The sequence below is a fragment of the Coturnix japonica genome, chromosome 17 (genome assembly GCF_054131305.1).
Source record: "Coturnix japonica strain WE chromosome 17, WE-NBRP24, whole genome shotgun sequence".
In the NCBI taxonomy this organism is placed as follows: domain Eukaryota; kingdom Metazoa; phylum Chordata; class Aves; order Galliformes; family Phasianidae; genus Coturnix; species Coturnix japonica.
This window is the reverse complement of record NC_140679.1, coordinates 3,155,331-3,175,142: the sequence shown is the minus strand read 5'-3', so window position 1 is coordinate 3,175,142 and position 19,812 is coordinate 3,155,331. Positions and strand designations below refer to the sequence as shown.

General features: G+C 46.4%; 1 protein-coding gene across 1 annotated transcript; it reads left to right on the top strand.

Annotated features, from left to right (window-relative positions):
- Nucleotides 1–9,906: 9,906 nt before the first annotated feature.
- LOC146758050 (myosin-binding protein C, cardiac-type-like) lies at nucleotides 9,907–18,809 on the top strand. The gene is made up of 3 exons (XM_085518656.1): nucleotides 9,907–9,910; nucleotides 10,255–10,530; nucleotides 17,537–18,809. The coding sequence occupies exons 1-3, from the start codon at nucleotides 9,907–9,909 to the stop codon at nucleotides 17,830–17,832; spliced, it is 576 nt and encodes a 191-aa protein (XP_085374782.1). The 3' UTR covers nucleotides 17,833–18,809.
- The last annotated feature ends 1,003 nt before the right edge of the window (nucleotides 18,810–19,812 follow it).

The window sequence follows — 19,812 nt, the reverse complement described above, 5'->3', positions numbered from 1 at the left end:
AACTGATACAGTCTCCCATGACATACTTATACCAAAGTTGAGGAAGTATGGGATAGGTGAGTGGACAGTGAAGTGGGTCGAGAATTGGCTGACTGGCAGAGTGCAGAGGGTTGTCGTTGGCGGTGCAGTGTATGGCTGGAGGGCTGTAACTAGCGGCGTCCCCCAGGGGTCTGTGCTGGGTCCGGTCTTGTTCAACATCTTCATCAATGACCACCCTCAGCAAGTTTGCTGATGACACGAAGTTGGGAGGATTGGCTGACACACCTGAAGGCTGTGCTGCCATTCAGCGAGACCTGGACAGGCTGGAGAGCTGGGCAGTAAGAAACCGGATGAGGTTTAACAAAAGCAAGTGTAGAGTCTTGCACCTGGGTAGAAATAATTGCATGCACCAGTACAGGCTGGGGGAAGAGCTGCTGGAGAGGAGCTCTGCTGAGAGGGACCTGGGCGTCCTGGTGGACGACAGATTGACCATGAGCCAGCAGTGTGCCCTTGTAGCCAAAAAAGCCAATGGCATCCTGGGGTGTATTAAAAAGAGCGTGTCCAGCAGGTCGAAGGAGGTGATCCTCCCCCTCTACTCTGCCCTGGTGAGGCCTCATCTGGAATATTGTGTCCAGTTCTGGGCTCCCCAGTACAAAAAAGACAGGGATCTCTTGGAAAGAGTCCAGTGGAGGGCCACAAAGATGGTGAAGGGCCTGGAGCATCTCCCCTATGAGGAGAGACTGAGGGAACTGGGTCTGTTTAGCCTTGAGAAAAGAAGGCTGAGAGGGGACCTGATCCAGGTCTATAAATATTTGAGGTGTGAGGGGCAAAGTGGTGAGGCAATACTCTTGTCAGCAGTGTGTGGAGGAGTGACAAGGGGAAACAGACAGAAACTGGACCATAGGAAATTCTGCACTAATGTGTGCAATAACTTCTTTATGGTGAGAGTGACAGAGCACTGGAACAGGCTGCCCAGGGTGGTTGTGGAATCTCCTTCTCTGGAGATATTCAAGACCTGCCTGGATGCCGAGCTGTGCGACGTGGTGTAGGGAACCTGCTTTCGCGGGGGGGCTGGACTCAATGGTCTCTGGAGGTCCCTTCCAACCCCTACAATTCTGTGATTCTGTGAATATCATGGGGTGGTTTGGATGAGGAAAGACGACCCCTTTGAATGACCTTTTGTCAGGGCATGTCCTGGGATTCCTAGGATTCTCAAAATGCAGCATTGCTTCTGTCACTGAAAAATGGGGCCCTGTGTGGATTGGAGGGAGGGTCCATGAGTCCCTGGCCCACCTGACTGAGTATTTCCATGGTCTTAGCAAAGACATACGTACAACTTGAGAATGACAGTTAGCTGCGTTCATGGTGGCATGGCCACTTTTAATGGCCTTGAACTGTCTGAACATAACTGAAGAGGCTCAGGCTGATGCAAATCAGCTATTGAATGACAGTGTTGAAAAACTGGAAAGACAGGTGGCAGTTTTGATGGGAAAAAAACCTAATTCAATCATTCTCCTATGGAAGATCAGGGACATCTCTCTGGAAGACCATGATGACCCTGTACAAGGGAATCTGTATAAAATGGACTCTGTAAGTGAAGGCACTAAAAGGTCAGATTTTGAGGTTCCATTTGGACTAGATCTATTTGAGATCTGACTGATTGTAACCCAAAAATGAAATAAATAAATAAATAAATAAAATGCAGGATAGGCTGGTGGGAGTGCCCTGACCAGTGTCCAACCCCCCAAACCCTGCTGCCCATAATACAGCAGCTGAACTGGTGGATATAGTACAGTGGTTTAGACAGAAACCAAGAGAGCATGCCAGCATAGCTGCTCTGGTTATGGGACATGGAGGCAGAAAGCGCTGTGGTGAACGGACTGGAAATTTCAAAACTGACATCCATTACTACTCACCCTGCCCTCAGGCAAAGACTGTATGCTCTGTCCAACATAATGAGGATAGCCATTTGATCAGTGAATGACTTATGGCTGTGTGTCATATAACATGGCCAAATAAGAATGACATACCATTAAACATCAGCCTGTGGTCCTCTATGGAAGACTAACAAAATTATATTAGAGAATTAGGCATGAAAGAGGCAATCTATGAAGATGATTTTGAGAGCCCAGTCAATAAATTTTTCATCAGGAACGAGGGATCTCATCCTACAGCCATCACCTTTACATCAGTATGGGTCTATGTTATCCATACTGAACCCCCCAGTGGCCCTCAGGTGCTGTAATACAACAGGCTGCCCAATTGATGGGGAGACAAGAGTGCCTACGGCCAGATGCAGGCTCTGAATGGTGGTGGAAAGGTCAGAGAACCATCTGCTGCCATGACTTAGGCGTCCAGCCCCTAAGGTAATCCAGTCTGGACCCATTAGGGTCTTGAGACAACAAATGTTTAAAGACCAGATTAGAGCAGGAGTTCAGTTTAAAAAGATCAATGGACAGCATAATCAGGAAAAAATATCTGTTAAACAGGCCCAAGCACTGAGTATTTATAGTCCAACCTTTTCAGCCAAACTAGATGTGAATGTAACTCAAGAAGGGTCTGGATGGGGGCTCTGGCAGAGCCAGAGTTCTTTGTGAACCCCTATGAGGTTTTGGTCACAGGTTTGGCATGGAGCAGAATAAAGATACATCACAGTTGAAGAGCATTTATTGGCTACCTATTCTACACTACAGGTGGTAGAACCAGTAACTCAGATTTCAGAGGTTATCGTTAAACAACAAGGCCAGTCCAGAGGTGGGTAAAAGATCTAACACACATCTCTATGATGGGGGTGGCCCAATCACAAGCAGTGGTGCGCTCAGTTGTTCTGCTTGCCTGCTCCTCAAGGAGTTAGGAGAAATCTATGCCTGTTGCGTGTTCGAGTGCATGCGCAATGCCATGTGGAGGGCTTATCGCAATAAAGATTGGCGGATTTGCTGCGTAGACCGGTCAGAACTCAGATCTGCGTTGTGCTTCCTGCGGCACCAAACGCCCAACAGTGGCAGTTCCGTGTATTGGCCAGCAGGTGGCAGCAGAGACCACGGAAAGAACGTCTGCGGGACAGACCCTGGGGATCCGTTCTCTTTTGATTGTAGGGGAAGAACACAAAGATGGAAGAGGAGGGAAGGGGGAAAAAAAAAAAAAGAAAAGAAAAAACCAAACCACAGCAAACAAATAAAAACTTCTCCAAACGTAGCAAACGTGAATGTCTGTCAATGAATAAATGTGTAATTGAATTGATGTCCCTTCCCCCCCACCCCCCCCCACCCCCCAGCTTCTGAGATGAAAAAAAACCACCTGGTATCAATTGGACAGATGCACACAGTGAAGCCAGGGATGGTCTGAAACGCAAAGCAGCTGAGCAGCTTTTAGAAGAAAACAGAGTAGTAACAACTTCTGTACCTACATTCACCACTCTGAGATCCTGTCTGGGTCACCCAAGGCTTGTAAATAACCACTGGGTCGGTTCTGATGTCGAGTGATTTGTTGTCAGTTCTCTCATGGTTCTCCGGTCAGTTCTCCGGTGCCAGGATCTGCCACAGGGCATTCTGACCACGGGCATCATGTTTCTACGCTGCCGCCTGCATTTAACAGGCAATGGGACTGCCCAGCATGTGCAAGGCAGCACCTCTGTCACACCACCAGAATGTTTAAGGCTGTTGGGATTGTTGTTAGCGTCCCATTAACACTGAGGCTAGAGATACCCTTAGGATTGACATTACTATTAGCAGTACTTTGATGGTGCCCTATCTGGGTCATTTCCAGGGGATGTCAGGAGTAAGGCACAGTGTCAGGAGAAAAAGAACAGACTCTGTTACTTTATAAAAGTGATAATAGAGAGAGTTCATTGGAAAAAATACAACTCTTAAATAATACAAAGCATGCTTCTGATTGGATGCAGGCATCATCTGGGCTCTGATTAATATTACTTTTAAGGTAAAGATTATTGTTACCATAATGATTTTTTTTTTTTTGGATTATGATCAGGGTTAAGGTTCCTTTTGCTACAAACTTCTAGCATCATTTTTGTTGTTGGATTTGCAATTAGGGACGATTTTAGAATCAGGGCAAGGGTTAGGATTAGAGTTACATTGCGGGTTAATGCTGTTATCTTTACAGCTCCTGTGAGGGTTGGGGTCTGGGTCAGGTGTTTAAAAAATGAAATGAGAAAAGCATAAAAAAAATATATTGAAAGCTTCAGATTTCCTTAATCTTTGTGGGAATCACAGAATCACAGAATTACCCGGGTTGGAAGGGACCTCAAGGATCATGTAGTTCCAACCCCCCTGCCTAGCAGGGCCACCAAACATACAAAGGAATCATATAATGTGCAACTCAGATCTACCTCTTCGTGCAGTGACTGCCTGTAAATTTGCTGGAGCCTAATATAATATGGCCTTGTGCTTCCCGCTAACTCACCTTCATTTCATTTTCATTAAATTTGCTTGGTAGTCAGATTTTGGTGTGTGGATATTTTAAAACAATCTAACTGACATTGGCAAAAAAATTAAAAATAAATAAATAAATGCACGACAGCATCAATTGTATCAATTTTTATAGATAAGATAAAGAAGAGCAGTTTCCCTTAGTTTTCTGTGCCTCTTTACTTTCTTACCCTCTCCCCTTGTGTGAGAAACTCTCAAAGTCAAAGATTTCTAGTTAGGCAAAGATGGCAGCGATAGCAGCAGTGCTTATTCATTATTGCAATACTGCGCGCACATCCCCTATTGGCAAGGGAGAAACTGCACACCAGTCAGTGAAATCAATTCTGTTCTGTGCCCTAAACCCACTGCAGGTGATGCTCTCATGGCTCTCATTGGTTGAGCATCTCAGGCTCACAGACTCCTCAAGACTGTTGCTAGGATTCATTTCCATATAAGGTCAATTACCAACCTCTTGTTTTTAGGTCTGCCTTGTACTTTTCTGCGGAGAGAGAAGGGCGATGTTTCCAAAAGTCAGTACATTCATTCTGTCCTGTGCTGGGCTCTACCCACCCTGTGTATTTATCTTGTGCTTGTCTCAATTCTCCCCATGTCAGAATGCCCCCAGTCTGAACTTAACTCTGCTCAGCAACTTTCTTGGTGGAAAAACTACTTATACAGCTGTTTTACAAGAGGGTTATACATTCAGTTAGGGCCTACACTATGTACTGAAAATACTGGAAACTTCCACTGCAAAAACACAATCTACCTCTCCCATCTGTGTAGCCTTGCAGACCCAGAGCATGCCAGGTTATTTCTGCTTTCATAGCATTTGCATGCTGTAGGGTGAGCAAAAGGTTCTGCTGCTTGATTCTTCTGCAAGAGCTGCCTACCGGCAAATGGTTGCAGGGATGGAGGATGTGACAGAAAGCATTTGTCTCCACAAGAGCATAGTTACATTCAGTCACAAAGAGGCATTATCACGTCACAAAGGGGCATTATGACATCACAAAGGAGCCTTATGTCGTCTCAAATGGCATTATGACATCACAAAGGGCATTATGACGTCACAAAGGGGCATTAAGACATCACAATGGGTCATTATGACGTCAGAAAGGTGCATTATGATGTCACAAAGGGGCATTATGACGTCACAAAGGGGCGCTGGGAAAGGATCTCTGTGTGGAGATTGCTTCTACTAGAGGTAGTTCTATAAGACTGTTATATAGAGCTGTGCAGAGGCTGTAAATCTGTCTGCAGAGGGTGATGATCAGTTCCAAGTGTCTGCAGTCAATGCTCATGGACAGAGCCCATCCAACCTGGCCTTGAATGCCTGCAGGCCTTGAATGGGGCATCCACAGCCTCCTTGGGCAACCTGTTCCAGTGCGTCACGACCCTTTGAGCAAAAAACATCTACCTAAGATCCAACCTATACCTCCCCAGTCTCAGTTTTAAACCATTCCCCCTTGTCCTATCATTATCCACCCTCATAAACAGCCATTCCCCCTCCTGTTTATACGCTCTCTTCAAGTACTCAAAGGCCACAATGAGGTCTCCCCACAGCCTTCCATTCTCCAGGCTAAACAAGCCCAGATCCCTCCACCTTTCCTCATAGGAGTGCTGCTCCAGCCCTCTGATCATCACAGTGGCCCTTCTCTGGACCCCCCCCAACAGCTCCACATCCTTCCCAGGCCTGGACACAGTGCTGCAAATATGGCCTCACAAGAGCTGAGCAGGAGGGGACAATCACCTCCCTCTCCTGCTGGCCACCCCTTTTTCAGTGCAGCCCAGAACACACATGGATCTATCTTTTCCATACGGATATTCCCATCTGTGTACATATACACACCTACACCCCCACAATCTGCTACAACTCCATAGAATTTTCAAGGTTGGAAAAGACCTGGATGATCTTATGATCTTATGATCTCAGATCTTATGATCTGGATGATCTTATGATCATCCAGTCCAACCATCACCAATACTTCCCAGTTAAATCACATCCCTCAACACAACACCCAAACTTTTTGTGAACTTCCCAGGGTTGGTGACTCTACATGAGAGAAAAGGGCACTCAGATAAGGGATTCTGCATTTGCTATTAGCAGAGGTGGGATGAGACCGAGCACTGCCCCAGCTCCTGGGATAACGCAGAAGGGCTGAGACCTTCCAGCTGCTTCCACCCAGGGTCACACAGCAAAGCCGACCCTGCAGGAGTCTGCATCATTCTTTGCATGGCATTGCTAAGAGGAAGATCCCCCCCCTACCCTTGGCTCTACACTCCAGCTGCTGTCTGCCATCTGTAAAGCCACCACAGCTCTCCTACTGGAGTTCCCATCTGCACAGTGACAGCTTGGTTTCTTCTTACTGTCAAAGCAGCCACAGCCTCAGTGCTTCTAAAATCTCCCCTTTTCAGCTGATTTCCTCTTTCTAGTGGCTGGGCAATTCCTCCCTCTCACAGTCATCCCTCTGCCCCACTCTGTGCCCACAGACCCACAGAGGGCACACAGAGCCAGCCCTGTCCCAGCTGCTGCTGCTTCACATCTGACAGTCTCAGGAGCTGAGATCCAGGCCGAGACAGCAATGCCCAGACATGGTTTGTAGGACGTTTGTGATAGGAAATAGGGAGGTTTGTGATTAAACCTGCCCCCTAAGGAGGAAGGCAATGCTGCCTGCAGCCCCAGCAGGCATTACAAAACATCCCCATTTACAGGAGGGTTTTAAATAGCACAGTTCAGGAGCTACAACTGCACAAATTCCCGCATGCCCTGGAATAACTTTGGGAATGGACATGGTTCTACCACCTGTGCAATGCCATAGAAATAACAACCATCCACCTGTAAACCTCCATCCTCTCCCCTGCTGCACAAAGGGAAGCTCAACAGCAGTGCACAAATGTCCCAGCAATGTCTGAGCACTGCTCTGTGCATCCCAACCTGCTCATCCCATCCACTCCTGGCTGGGCAGCAGGATTGGGGTGGCACACTGCAATGGGCACAGAGGAACATGGAAGCCCCACACATGTGAGGAAGGGGCTGGCTGTGCTCCACACTCACGTTATCAGACGTGATTTGCCCTTCTGTGGGGAGCCTCTGCTCTTTCCCAGCTCATCCTCCAGCGTCTGGGACTCCAGGATCTCATTCAGGCTGTTGTTGGCTGCGGGGCAGCTCCATGAAGAGCCGCCCCTCCACCGACCGGCACACAACAGCCGCTCCCGCGCACTGCGGCTCAGCCAATCGGAGCCGGCGGAGCTGCCGCTGCCCGATGGGACCCCCCCCCCCACATATTGACCCCCCAGACGAGGAAGAGGAGGAGGAGAGCGACGAGGAGCTGCCGCAGGAGCTGACGTTGGGGCGGGGGGGCAACGCGGGGGGGGGGTCGGCAGTGGGGGGTGGGGGAGGGGGTGGGGCAGCATTACCCCCGGACCCCGTGGACCCCCCCCCCCCCAGCCAAAGTGCTGCTCTCCGACTCCCGCGGGCTCTTTGTGCAGCCGCTGCCCTCCAGTTATAGGACCCCCCCCACCCATATTGCGCTTTGCTCACCCCCACCCCTTAACTCCGGAACCCCCCCCCTACTCACCACATCGCCCCCTCCCCCCCCGGGTGGGGTTATGGGGGGTGGGGGTGGGGTCGGCGATGTGCCGTAAGCCGCGCCGGGGTCGTGTGACAAACACCCCCCCCATCAAGATGAATGGGGAGCTGTCGGGGGGGGGCTCAGCCGTAAGGATAAAGCGGGGGGGTTAATGACGGGGGGGGGCAGCGCTATAGGGAACGCAACTAATCTAAGCCCCCCCCCCCCCCACATTAACACCCCATTGTGTGTGGGGGTGGTGGGGGTGGGGCACACAATAACACCCCCAAAGGCCAAACAGCCCCAACCCCCCCCCCTCAAAGCCACTGCCTTACGCTGTGCCCCCCCTGCATGAAGGGGCCCCCCCCATGGATTGAGCCCCCCCCAATCCCATCTATAGTTGAGAGCTATGCTTTTTGTAACCCCCCACTTTTAAAGCCTCCCCCCCAATGTTGTGCACGTTGTGCTGCCCCCCATGAGCCCCTGACCCCCCCCCTTAAAAGATGGGGTGTGGGGGGGTGGTCTCGGACCCCCCCTCCTTTAAACGATGGGGTGGGGGGGGGGGATTGTCACTGCCCCCCCCCCACCAAAATGGACACCCCCCTTTTAAAGGATGGGGTGGGGATGGGGGGGGGTGAAGGAGGTCTCGGCCCCCCCCCCATTAAAACGGACCCCCCACCCCTTTAAAGGATGGGTGGGGGTCAGTTACGGGCCCCCCCCGGCGCTGTGTGTGTATGTTTTGCCCCCCCCCGTGTCGGAGTGTGCTGGGAAAGGATCTCTGTGTGGAGATTGCTTCCACTAGAGGTAGTTCTATAAGACTGTTATATAGAGCTGTGCAGGGGCTGTAAATCTGTCTGCAGAGGCCGATGATCAGTTCCAAGTGTCTGCAGTCAATGCGCATGGACAGAGCCCGTCTCTGGAATTCCCAGGGAGCGTGCACCTTGGTAAGCACTAAAACCCCATGAACAGCTGTGTTAGTTCCCTAAAGATGTTTCCTTTGACTTTAAGGATAGTAGTGCATTAACACACCAAAGGCTTTCCTTTATTCTTAGTTCTCCTATCTCCTATCAACCTCCAGCTACCACTGAAGTGATACAAGTTCTGTTTCTGTGACAGAGACATGAATATCCTTATCTTTTGATATCTCACATGTGCAAGAGGCAGAACTTTCTGTAACAGATCTTAAGCACAGAAGTGCTTCTTCCAGCACTCATGCAGAGGGAGAAGTAGAAATGTACCTATGATTTAATCTTCCATTTCTAATTGAGATACCAGACTTGCATCTCAAGAGCATTAAGACATCCATGTTGTTCTTCCTCAGAAACAGTCCTGGCTGTGAAATCCCCCCTAACAACTGGTGAAGCTGTACCTGGAGGGGATGCCATGTTTACTATTGACCTTACAACAATGTGTTGTGGCACTTGGTACCTCAGTGGTAAAGTCTTACAGGAAAGCGAGACCTGGATCATCAAGAGAACCCAAACTACTCACAGCCTAATCATAAAGAATGTCACCAAGAACGATGATGGAGCAGAAGTGAAATTTGTTGCCCAAAATGTTGATGTCAGCAGCAAGATGAGAGTGAGAGGTATTTGCTTTGATCCTTCTCCTTTCCTCTTACAGTCAAGGCATAGTTGCTGTGATCTGATGATTAGAACTGGGGCTGCAGGTATTCACTGACTGTACCAAATACCTGAAATTGCATCCCATGGACTGACGTGAGTCCTGGTAATGACCTAAACATGATAGCACTGAGTGTAGGGTAAGCCAATCTACCCAGCTGCTTGGTATCTGAACCAGATTGCTTCATGCCAGCTGATGAATGTCTGCAGTTCACAGCTATTGGCCAGTGCATTCAGTCACCAGGTTTACCACTGCATCACCATAGAGCAGTACTTTCAGCTCCAGGTTCAGACAGCTTTTCTGATTGCGCTGGAATGGGTTAGAAGTAGGGGAGCAATCGTTACAATAGTATCTCTATCAATCAGCTTTGCATGACAAAGTAGAACAAATAAACATTCATGATGGGAGGACCTGTTTGTCATTGGGTGGAAACCTCTGCAGAAGCATGTTTAGAGCATTATTAATCAGTAGAAGGAGATGTTTGGTTGTTTTTTACTTAGTAAATCCGGCAAGAAGACCAAATGAAATATCTTGAATTGCTCAGCACTGACCCAATGATGAGTGCAGGAACAGAAGGTGATACTTTTTCAGAGATCTTGCAGCAAACATTGACCACGTTAGCCTGATATCAATAGAAATAACGAGGCCTTTGCTCCTGACAGGTGCTGCAGTGAGATTTACCAATAAGAGCAAAGATGTAGAAAAGATCTGCGCTCAGCTGCGTGAGGAAGCCAAACTGCAGGCTGAGCTTTCAGACACAGGTGCTACTGTGGAGTGGATGAAGGATGGGAAGGAGCTCAAGGCCAGTGAAAATTATGAACTGCAAATTGTGGGGAAGAAACACACCCTGAAAATTCACAACGACTCAATGGATGATGCTGCAAGTTGTCAGTGCATCTGTGAGGGGGATAAAATGCTCTATCAGCTTTCAGTGAAAGGTATGTGACAGTCTGGGCTGTCCTCTTCCTGCCCAGGGCCAGCAGACTGCATTCACCTGACTCCCCAACAGTCCAGCTGTTGTCAGACAGCATCTGGGCTGTTTTCAGTGGCTGTTTTGACTTGAACTGGCCAATCTGCTTTGTAGAGCCATTTGATTTCTGTGTTCTGTGCTGTGATTCGTCCCTAAGATATAGAGGAAATGAAGGGAAAGATAGGAAAAAGAGCATCCCAGCCTTCCTGCTCTTCTGTCAGGGTGGCCACAAGAGATGATGTCAACAGCTCTTTTTGTAGCAGTGATCCAAAATGTAGAAAACACCTGTGAAGAGTCACAGGGACTAAATTGATGGAGAGCAGAACTTCCTGCCAAGGCTTGTCAGCTAGTCTTAATTTTGCTTTTCTTCTCTCTCTTTGTCATGTTAGCATAATATTTCAGACTGGCAGGTCTGCCCACAGAATTAACTGGCACAGGCTGCCCAGGTAGGTGGTGGGATCCCTGGAGGTGTTCAGGAGCTGTCGAGATGTGGCCCTGATGGACGTTATCAGGGGGCATGGTGGGGTGGGTTGGGGTTGGAATCAAAGGAGGACCCCCATGTATTTCAGCAGGAAGCACTACTGGTAATAAGACCTTTGGAACAAATCCTGGTAGGGCCACGCTCAGCTGGTCCAGTCCGGAGGCTGTTTCTCCTTACTGCAGTATCTGCAGTGAAAACCTGTTGGAAGTAACCGCGGGAGACAAGTCTCATGCTATCATGGTCAACAAGCCTCGTTTATTAGGTGTTACAGCATCTTATTTATACAATCAGTAATAAGTTCATGCATATTGCAAAAGTTAAGCTCAGGATTGGTGAATTAGACATTACTTCATCTGACCTTTGTGGTTAGTCTTATAGATACTTTTTCTTTGCAGCTTTGTCTACACCTTGCTACACATCTTGCTTTTCCCTTAGGCCGTCCTTGCTTCTAGATACATATTTCATCTTTAGCTACATACCCTGTCTTTTCACATACTGATTTCTCCACAGCTGCTTAGCTCGTGACCGTCCCTAGGATAAACCGTCTTTGTCTTTAATCACATTCATTCTTTTACAATTTAACTAGTGGAATCTCTTCATGTCCTTTCTCATGAAGCCATTCTGCATAAACACTCTCCACATTTCCCCCGTTTTCTTTTAAAATGAAAAGGCTCAGTTCAACGACCGATTAATCATATTTAACAAGCAGTTCAGTTCGTTTGTTCAATCAGTTCTCATGTAGTTTTATCCTGCTCCATAGCTGCTGCTCTGTGAACTCCTCATCTCGATCCATGGCTGCTGCTCCATAAAATTCTTCTTGTATTACAACAATTCCAAGATTCTGCCTATAGAGTAACAACACTACTTATATTAATGACATAACTATTATAACTCAATCAAGACCTCGATTGACAATACTCTAAAAGTGAAAAAAGAGACAAGTCAAATACAACACAACAACATTACTGTTAAACCTACTAAAAAGAACAAACATGTTTGTACTGCAACCTAAGTTTCTGCAACTTGAAAATAAATCCGTGAGGGTCCCATTGTGTTAATCTGTAACTGATCAGGAAAAGTCTTCAATTTTCATATACTCTGATATATTGATTTTAATGACCACTAAAATTTGTGCAATAAATGCTTTTAAGATGTTCATAACCATGCTCTACCAACTGAGTTATCCGGGCTAATAATTGATTAATGATTGTGCAATTTTATGAAGTAGCATGTCAAATAGAACCAATTTTAGAGGACAAATGTACTAGAGTATCACTAGGGGCATTAATACTTATTGATCCTTGAGAAACAGCAAGCCATGTTGGTGGTGGATGCGACAGGTAGTGCCAGCAGGGCGTCCCCTGCTTCAAGGTGCACATTTCCTCTCTCATCCATCACAGATTCTCTCCTGCATTCAGGGTCTGAAGGATTTCTTCCAGTTGTACACCATATCCGCATGGCCAGTGCGTGATATAGAGCCCAAGTGGAAACACCTGCTTGGAAAACAAAATAAACTATCAAATTTAGTTCTATTAGCGTGCACTTTTGTCTAAAATGATGCATGGTTATATTTTCAGATCCCAATTAATTGGATGTAAAATAGGTATCCGTTATATGATACAGGGTCATCTCTTTGTCTAGAATTCCTTTCCAGGTTTTGTCTTTGCAAATTAAGAAAAGCTAATTAATAGGCTAATAATATCATAACCAAACAGTACTAAAACATTAAAAGAGCTATTCCTGTAGATTCTAGCATTGATTACATCAAATCCTGTTTAATACACATCTGATCTATTACTAAAATAGAAGAAGCACACAACATCCTAGCTAATGCCTTAAACTCTGAATCTTGAGACTGCATTGGTAAAACAGAAAATCACACACTATGTCAAACTATTAGTAATATTATCTATAACACAGCAAGTTACAAAGCAATACCACTAAGTAAGAAACACACAATCACAATTACTATAAAGGCTGGATGCTATTTTCTGCCTTCAGATGAGTCCGAACATATCATGCTGGAACCCACACAGGGCCAGTCCCTGTGGAAATAAGAGCATATTCACGACCCCAAATTGTCAGTGGTAGAGGACAGTCCCAAAGTCCTGTGGCCATATTCCAAACATTAACCATAGGCTGTTCCTTTAGCACTGGGGAAGCCTCAAAATGACGATCCACATAAGCTGTATCTCTATGAACATGATTCAAAAGCTTCATCACAAGCACAAGCAAAACCTTGCATAATATTTCTTGTAGTGTGTCTCCCATATTCCCCCTTTTTTGTTTAATAATAAGAATGGATTTCAATGTTTGATAAATGTGATCAGTGATAGCTTGTTCAGTGGGAGAATGAGCAATGGCTGTAGTATGTTTAACACACCCTTCTTGGAGGAAAGTTTGAGTGGCCCTAGAGGTATATGCAGGCCCATTATCTGTTTTTGTAGTATGTAGGATTCCCATAGCAGCATAAGCAGATAACCAGTGTTTACGGGTGTCATGACTGAGTTCACCTGTATGTGCTGTGGCAAATATGTAAGAAGAATGAGTATCTATTGTTACATGTGCATATTTTAGACGGCCAAATTCAGGAATGTGAGTGACATTTGTCTGACACAGTTGAAGAGGTGCTGTGCCACATGGATTTGTCCGAGTCTGAGGCAAAGAGCTATCAGTCAAATTATGTAGCTGATATTCAGTCATAAACACGGTGTATTGCATAGGAGAGAGGATCATTCTTAACACAGTTTTCCAATCGTGAGGGGTCATAGCGTAAGTGTCACTGTTTGTAACCAAAAGATTGTATGTAAAGGCTGACTGAACTCTGTATGTTCTCACTGACTCCCTTAGCTCCTTCACTGCCTCATAAGGCAGGGATTCCAAATGGGGGACCTGATTAGGAAAGGTCTGCAACGTGTCAGCATCACCCCTTAATATTGTTTCTTCTCTGCATTGCTCTAAGACATCACAGTACGCTGTAGGGAAAATTGTCATTCCTGCTTCCTTCAAAGTATCATCAGGAGGAAATGCGTCCGATTCTCTTTCTGGATCTACTGAACCTGGGTCACAACAATCCCCTGGTTTCAGTCCATCCGTGTCTTTAACCACGTTACACACGGGCTGCAGAGACACAGCCGCGCAGGACGAGGGAGGGGCGGCATGGCGAGGCGCAGAGAACGACGTGGGCGAAGCAGAGGGCGGGGGTGCTGTAGAGACCGACAACGCGGCGAGCGACGTGTGCGGGGGGGCAGGCGGCCGCTGGCTGGGAACGGCAGCTTGTATCGGAGCGCGGCCGCTGTTCTTTCGTGCGCTGCTTCTCACGTTTCCCGACTTCCTATAGCATACAGCAGCGTTGTGGGCGTTGGATTGACACTTGCTGCACCAAATCCCAGCGGCTTGGCACTCGTGACGGATGTGGCCAGTTTTTTCACAACGGAAACATTTCACGAGGGAGCTGTTCTGCGAGCGTGGGCTTGTAGCGACTGCAGCTTGGAGGGGTGCAAGGGCTGCTAGAACCTGATTCTGAGAAGCCTCAGCCTGTGCCTCTAATCCTGCCCCTAGCTCTTTAATAGCCTCAACTATGAAAGCCTGAGCCCCCGTGGGCACGCTCGATAGTCTGTCTAACGCCTCCTCTATTGTCCAGTTACTCCTCAAAGTACTTAGAATGCCACGAGCTGTAGCATTACAATTCTGAAGTGCACAATGTTTTAGCATTATTTCCCTCATGTACTCTGGTACTCCAGCCTTCTCTATGGCTCCAGCTACCTTATCTAGAAACACTCCAAAATCCTCATTTCTTCCCTGCTGGATTCCCATATAAGACAACAGCCCACCTGGTGCCTTGATCTTATCCATAACCTGCCTGGCCAGATACATTGACTCTCTACATTTAACTGGTTCTAATAAAGCCTGGGCCTCCGTCCAGATGAAAGGACACACCCCTAAAAGTTCTTCAACAGTGACATTATACAAGGGATCTCCGGGCTGCCTAACTATCGCAACTCTCTGTTGGCACATCTCTTCCCAATAAGCATTAAATAGCAGTTGTTCGTGCTGCGAAAAAATCAACCTAGCTATAGCCTGACAATCAGATGGCAACAAAACCTGAGTACTCCAGATATAATCCAGTATCTGTCTCACTGGCTCACTTTGTACTCCAAACTGACTGACCGTAGACCGCAATAGTGACAACAACTTCCAATCTAAAGCACTGATAGCAGCCTGTGTCCCGCCTGCAGCATTAGGCGAATACCCCACCGACAGCACCATCTGTGGCACCGCTTCCAACCCCTCACCGTCTCCCGCCTCTAAACAAGCCCGCGCCAGCGCAGCCCAAGCCCCCCCCCGCTCCCGCGCGACGGCCTCCGCCAGGTCACTCTGTGCCCCAGGGAGCGGCTCATTGCAAAGGGGGGTCGAGGGGGCCGGCTGTAGCGCCATGGCCGATGCAGGCGGCTCGTCTGATACAGACGTGCAGGGAGACGGAGACGGGGCACTCGGCTCCACAGCCACTGGCAATGCAGGCTCGGCGGCCGGCGGCAACTTTACGGTGGACACTGCAGGGGGCCCCGGGCAATCTGACCATTCATTATAATTCTTATTCCTCCCCTGCACAGCACTAGCTTGTTCTGCCGCTTCCTTTTCTGCCTGATATTGCAACAAATCATTATAAACCACACGCCACCACTTCCTGCATTTTTTAGCCATTTTCTCCCCATCTATCATTCCCTGAAAAATTGTATCCCCAAATTTACGCCACTCAGCAAGATCATACACTAAATGCGGATTCTGAAATAACCCTTTAGCATACCCATACACTAATAACTTAGGGAGTTCCTTTCCCAAGTCTATCCCCTTAAACTGTCTCCGCCTAAGAAAAGCGGAAAATAAATCATATGCTGCTTGCCTGTCCATTTTTACTCACGTCGGTACCGTTGCAGCCCTCCAGGCTTCGGCAGCACGTGTCGGTCGAGCCCACCTGTGTGGTCACTCGAGACGCGGAGCTCCAATTTTAGCTCTTTCGTCGTCCGTCGGGCTGTGAAATCCGGACCCGAACCCAACGCAGTTCTTCACCCGTGGCGCCCTTTTTTTCCTTATCACGTCGAGGGTCACCATTTGTTGGAAGTAACCGCGGGAGACAAGTCTCATGCTATCATGGTCAACAAGCCTCGTTTATTAGGTGTTACAGCATCTTATTTATACAATCAGTAATAAGTTCATGCATATTGCAAAAGTTAAGCTCAGGATTGGTGAATTAGACATTACTTCATCTGACCTTTGTGGTTAGTCTTATAGATACTTTTTCTTTGCAGCTTTGTCTACACCTTGCTACACATCTTGCTTTTCCCTTAGGCCGTCCTTGCTTCTAGATACATATTTCATCTTTAGCTACATACCCTGTCTTTTCACATACTGATTTCTCCACAGCTGCTTAGCTCGTGACCGTCCCTAGGATAAACCGTCTTTGTCTTTAATCACATTCATTCTTTTACAATTTAACTAGTGGAATCTCTTCATGTCCTTTCTCATGAAGCCATTCTGCATAAACACTCTCCACAAAAACCAGCAGCTGCTTTTGTGTGGTTGGGCTCACATCCAGCAGTGGTGACGGGACTACAATGATAAGAGACAGTTCCTGAAAAAATGAATGAAATTTGACTGTATGATAGGATGGAGTTAAATGTATTGACAGGATCTCAGTCATCCCAGTGTCCATCAGCTGGCTCTCGAGCTCCTAAATACAGGCATTCTGTAGAACGTTGTTGAATTTGTATTATACATGCGTGTTCTTGGAACTGCAGAACAAATGCATGCATAATCCAGACTTTGATTTTAGCAGCTCTGACTGCGCTGTCTCAACAGACCCAACTCAGTTGTGTGCGCTGTTTTGAAATGATATGTTAACAAGAAGTTGGAAAACAAGCTCAATTACCCTCAGTAAAATAGGACCGTGGACTTAGGCTTAAACTTTTGGCTAAGACAGTGGTGAGATTTTGAATCTTTGAAGTGAATTATTCCACTGTGTGTTAATAGGGGCCAGTTTTATCATCTAACTTTTGCGCTCCAATTAATTTCCATAAAGGAATTCTGTTTTTCTTTTCAGTCCTAAGTGATATCTCCATCTTTTAGGCTCGATTTGTTTGCCAGGGGGTTACAGTGCAGTAATAGATACCCCCTCCATTGATTTCCTTCTAGTTTGCTTGTTCCAATTCTTTCCTCAGTTTTCCTATTTTAGACATTTTCTTGAAGCCTTGGGCTTCTTCCTTTGGCTCTGTCCCCTGTACAGTGTATGTCCTTCAACTTGTGGAGATAAGGTAATCTGGTACGTGGTTTATAAAAGCTGCCAATTTGCCAGCTTCTGAATTAGAATCTAGCAATTAGAACTAGGATTAAACGTGCACGTTTGATCTTATGATAAATGAATGCCTCATGGTCACCAATGTCCCTGCAGTTCTTTACCATCATATGTATTTTGTGTGTCCATATTTTGTTTCAGCACTGGCAAACTTCGTAATCAAAGAGACAACTGGAGGAGTAATCAGGGCCGTTGCTGGAAAACAAGCTGAATTTGTTTCTGAGACCTCTGAAGCCAATGTCATGGTGAAGTGGTACAAAAATGGCAAAGAAATCACGACCAGTAAGAAATTCACAATGGAAGATAAAAGGAAACTGCATAAGCTTGTGGCTTCAGCTGTAACGAAAGAAGACGAGGGAACATACATCTACACAATTGGAGATGACACTCTGATTTTTGATTGGAAAGTCTCAGGTAAGTTTGTGAGGCAAACATAGGATCACAATCCATGTAAAGCACTTCAGACTTAATTCATTTTATTTGTCCAACGCTGTGGGTTTCCAGTATTTAGGACAAAGATTGCATAGCTCTATTGAAGCAATTCTGACCTTCCTGTTGTCCCTATGCAAATCCACAGTATGAGCAAATAATCTAACTGTGTTGTGATGAATTCAAGACAGCCTTAGCTCCAGCTGGGGCTGGAGTCACGACTTGAGCCCTGACATCTGGGCTTCATTCATCTAGTTCATGTATTGCCTCAGCACTTACATCATCTTTAAACCTATGACTGAAATGGTCCTAAGTTATTAGCATGGGAATCCTGTCCTTCTTTGGACAAATTAAACTCCACATTTGGAGAGTTGAGTGTCTCCTGCTGTACCCGAAGGACACTGTGATCTCTGAGGTGTCTCCCTGAGGTGCTGTAAGCACAGCCATTAGCTCATAATACAAGTAAAGCACTGTCAGGTCAAGCCTGGAGGAGTAATGCTTGTCACTGACCTGTTCCTGTTCAGGGTGGAGCTGGAGGGTAAAATAACACAAGAAATTGTCATTGAAATTCAAGATCTGTGAAATTCAGCTGGTTGCATTCACAGAACCTGGCGTTAAGATCTGTTTTCTGGTTTATATCTTGAGCCAATTTTCCATAACCCAGTCCTCATTTATGAACTGAAGCTCTACTGAAAGCCTTTCGCTGTGTATGCTCATGCTGCAGTGCAGCGCTTGTGACCTTTAACAGCACATTCACGTTCCTCTGATCACAGGATCTTTAAGGTTGATTAAGACCCTCTAGTCCGACTGCTCACCCATCACCACCATGATGCTCACCATCAGCTAGCTAAAAACTCAGCAGAGATGATAGATCAAGCACAACATTGGATTTGGGAGGGCTAGAGATTCCTAAGATATTGAAGGATTGCTTGCAGGTGGTGTTGGCTCAGGTATTCACCCTGCATCCCACCTCCTGTTCTGTTTGGTTGAGAATCATGCATTCTGCAATTTCACTTTGTAATTCAAAGACCCTGGCTTTATCTGTTGAAAAACTGATCTAAAACAAGCTAAGAAGACTCCATTGGACCTGGTTGATGCAGAACAAAGGCATCCCCAAAGGACAGGTTGCACTGTTTGATGAACATTATTGGATGAGAGCTAAGCTAAGATTTAAAAAGTTCTGGGGCTGTCTCTGAGCATCAAATACAGAGGAAGCCTGCATGATTCCCTGAGAATGGATACCTCCTACTTTGGTGTAGGGTTAAGGGAACACTAGCAGTAACTCATCACAAAATGTCACATGGCTCAGACAAAAAAGCCATCAAGAGGGCTTAATTAGGAGCACCAAATGGTCACAAGATGGTCTTAGGGCAGGGAAGTAATCTATGTATGTGATATTGGTTGGTGCTATTAGTTCTTCACAGCTTGACTCTAGAGGGACTGTTCTTCTTTGGTCACCTAGTTTTAAAAGAATAGATGTCTCCTGTCACAATTTTTAACGAATTATTTATTTACTGATGTCATAAATTTTGCCTGGCATAGCAATTGGCCTTGTTATATTCAGTGACTGAAAGCAACAGTTGTTGCTCTAAGAAATGCAAGACTAAGCTAGGTCTGCCTGTAGCTGACAGCCATCAGCTTGCTCCTCAGGCAGGTTCTGTCTGGATGGAATGAAGGGCATGAAATACTGATGTGCTCATCAAACGCTGCTTGTTAGCTTAGAGACAAGGTGTTGAATAGGTTTGTTCATGTATTGCAAACATGTTACTTAGCTGCCTTCATTTTAGCTTCAGAAGAACATGTGCAGAATACAGAATTGATTAAAAGAAATAAGAACTGTCTGCATAGAACTTACTCTTTCCTCACACAGGAGAATCAAGCACACGTTTGTATGTGAGTACCTCCAGAGGTGAAACTCGATCACCCAAATGTAATGAGCAGAGACATTACAATCAGCTCTAACTGTATCTTAATGCTGTGCTGAATAA

Excerpts from the sequence above, each read along its gene's own strand:
- LOC146758050 (XM_085518656.1), top strand. Across the intron at positions 10,531-17,536 it reads CTATCAGCTTTCAGTGAAAG|CACTGGCAAACTTCGTAATC; the intron begins GTATGTGACAGT and ends ATTTTGTTTCAG.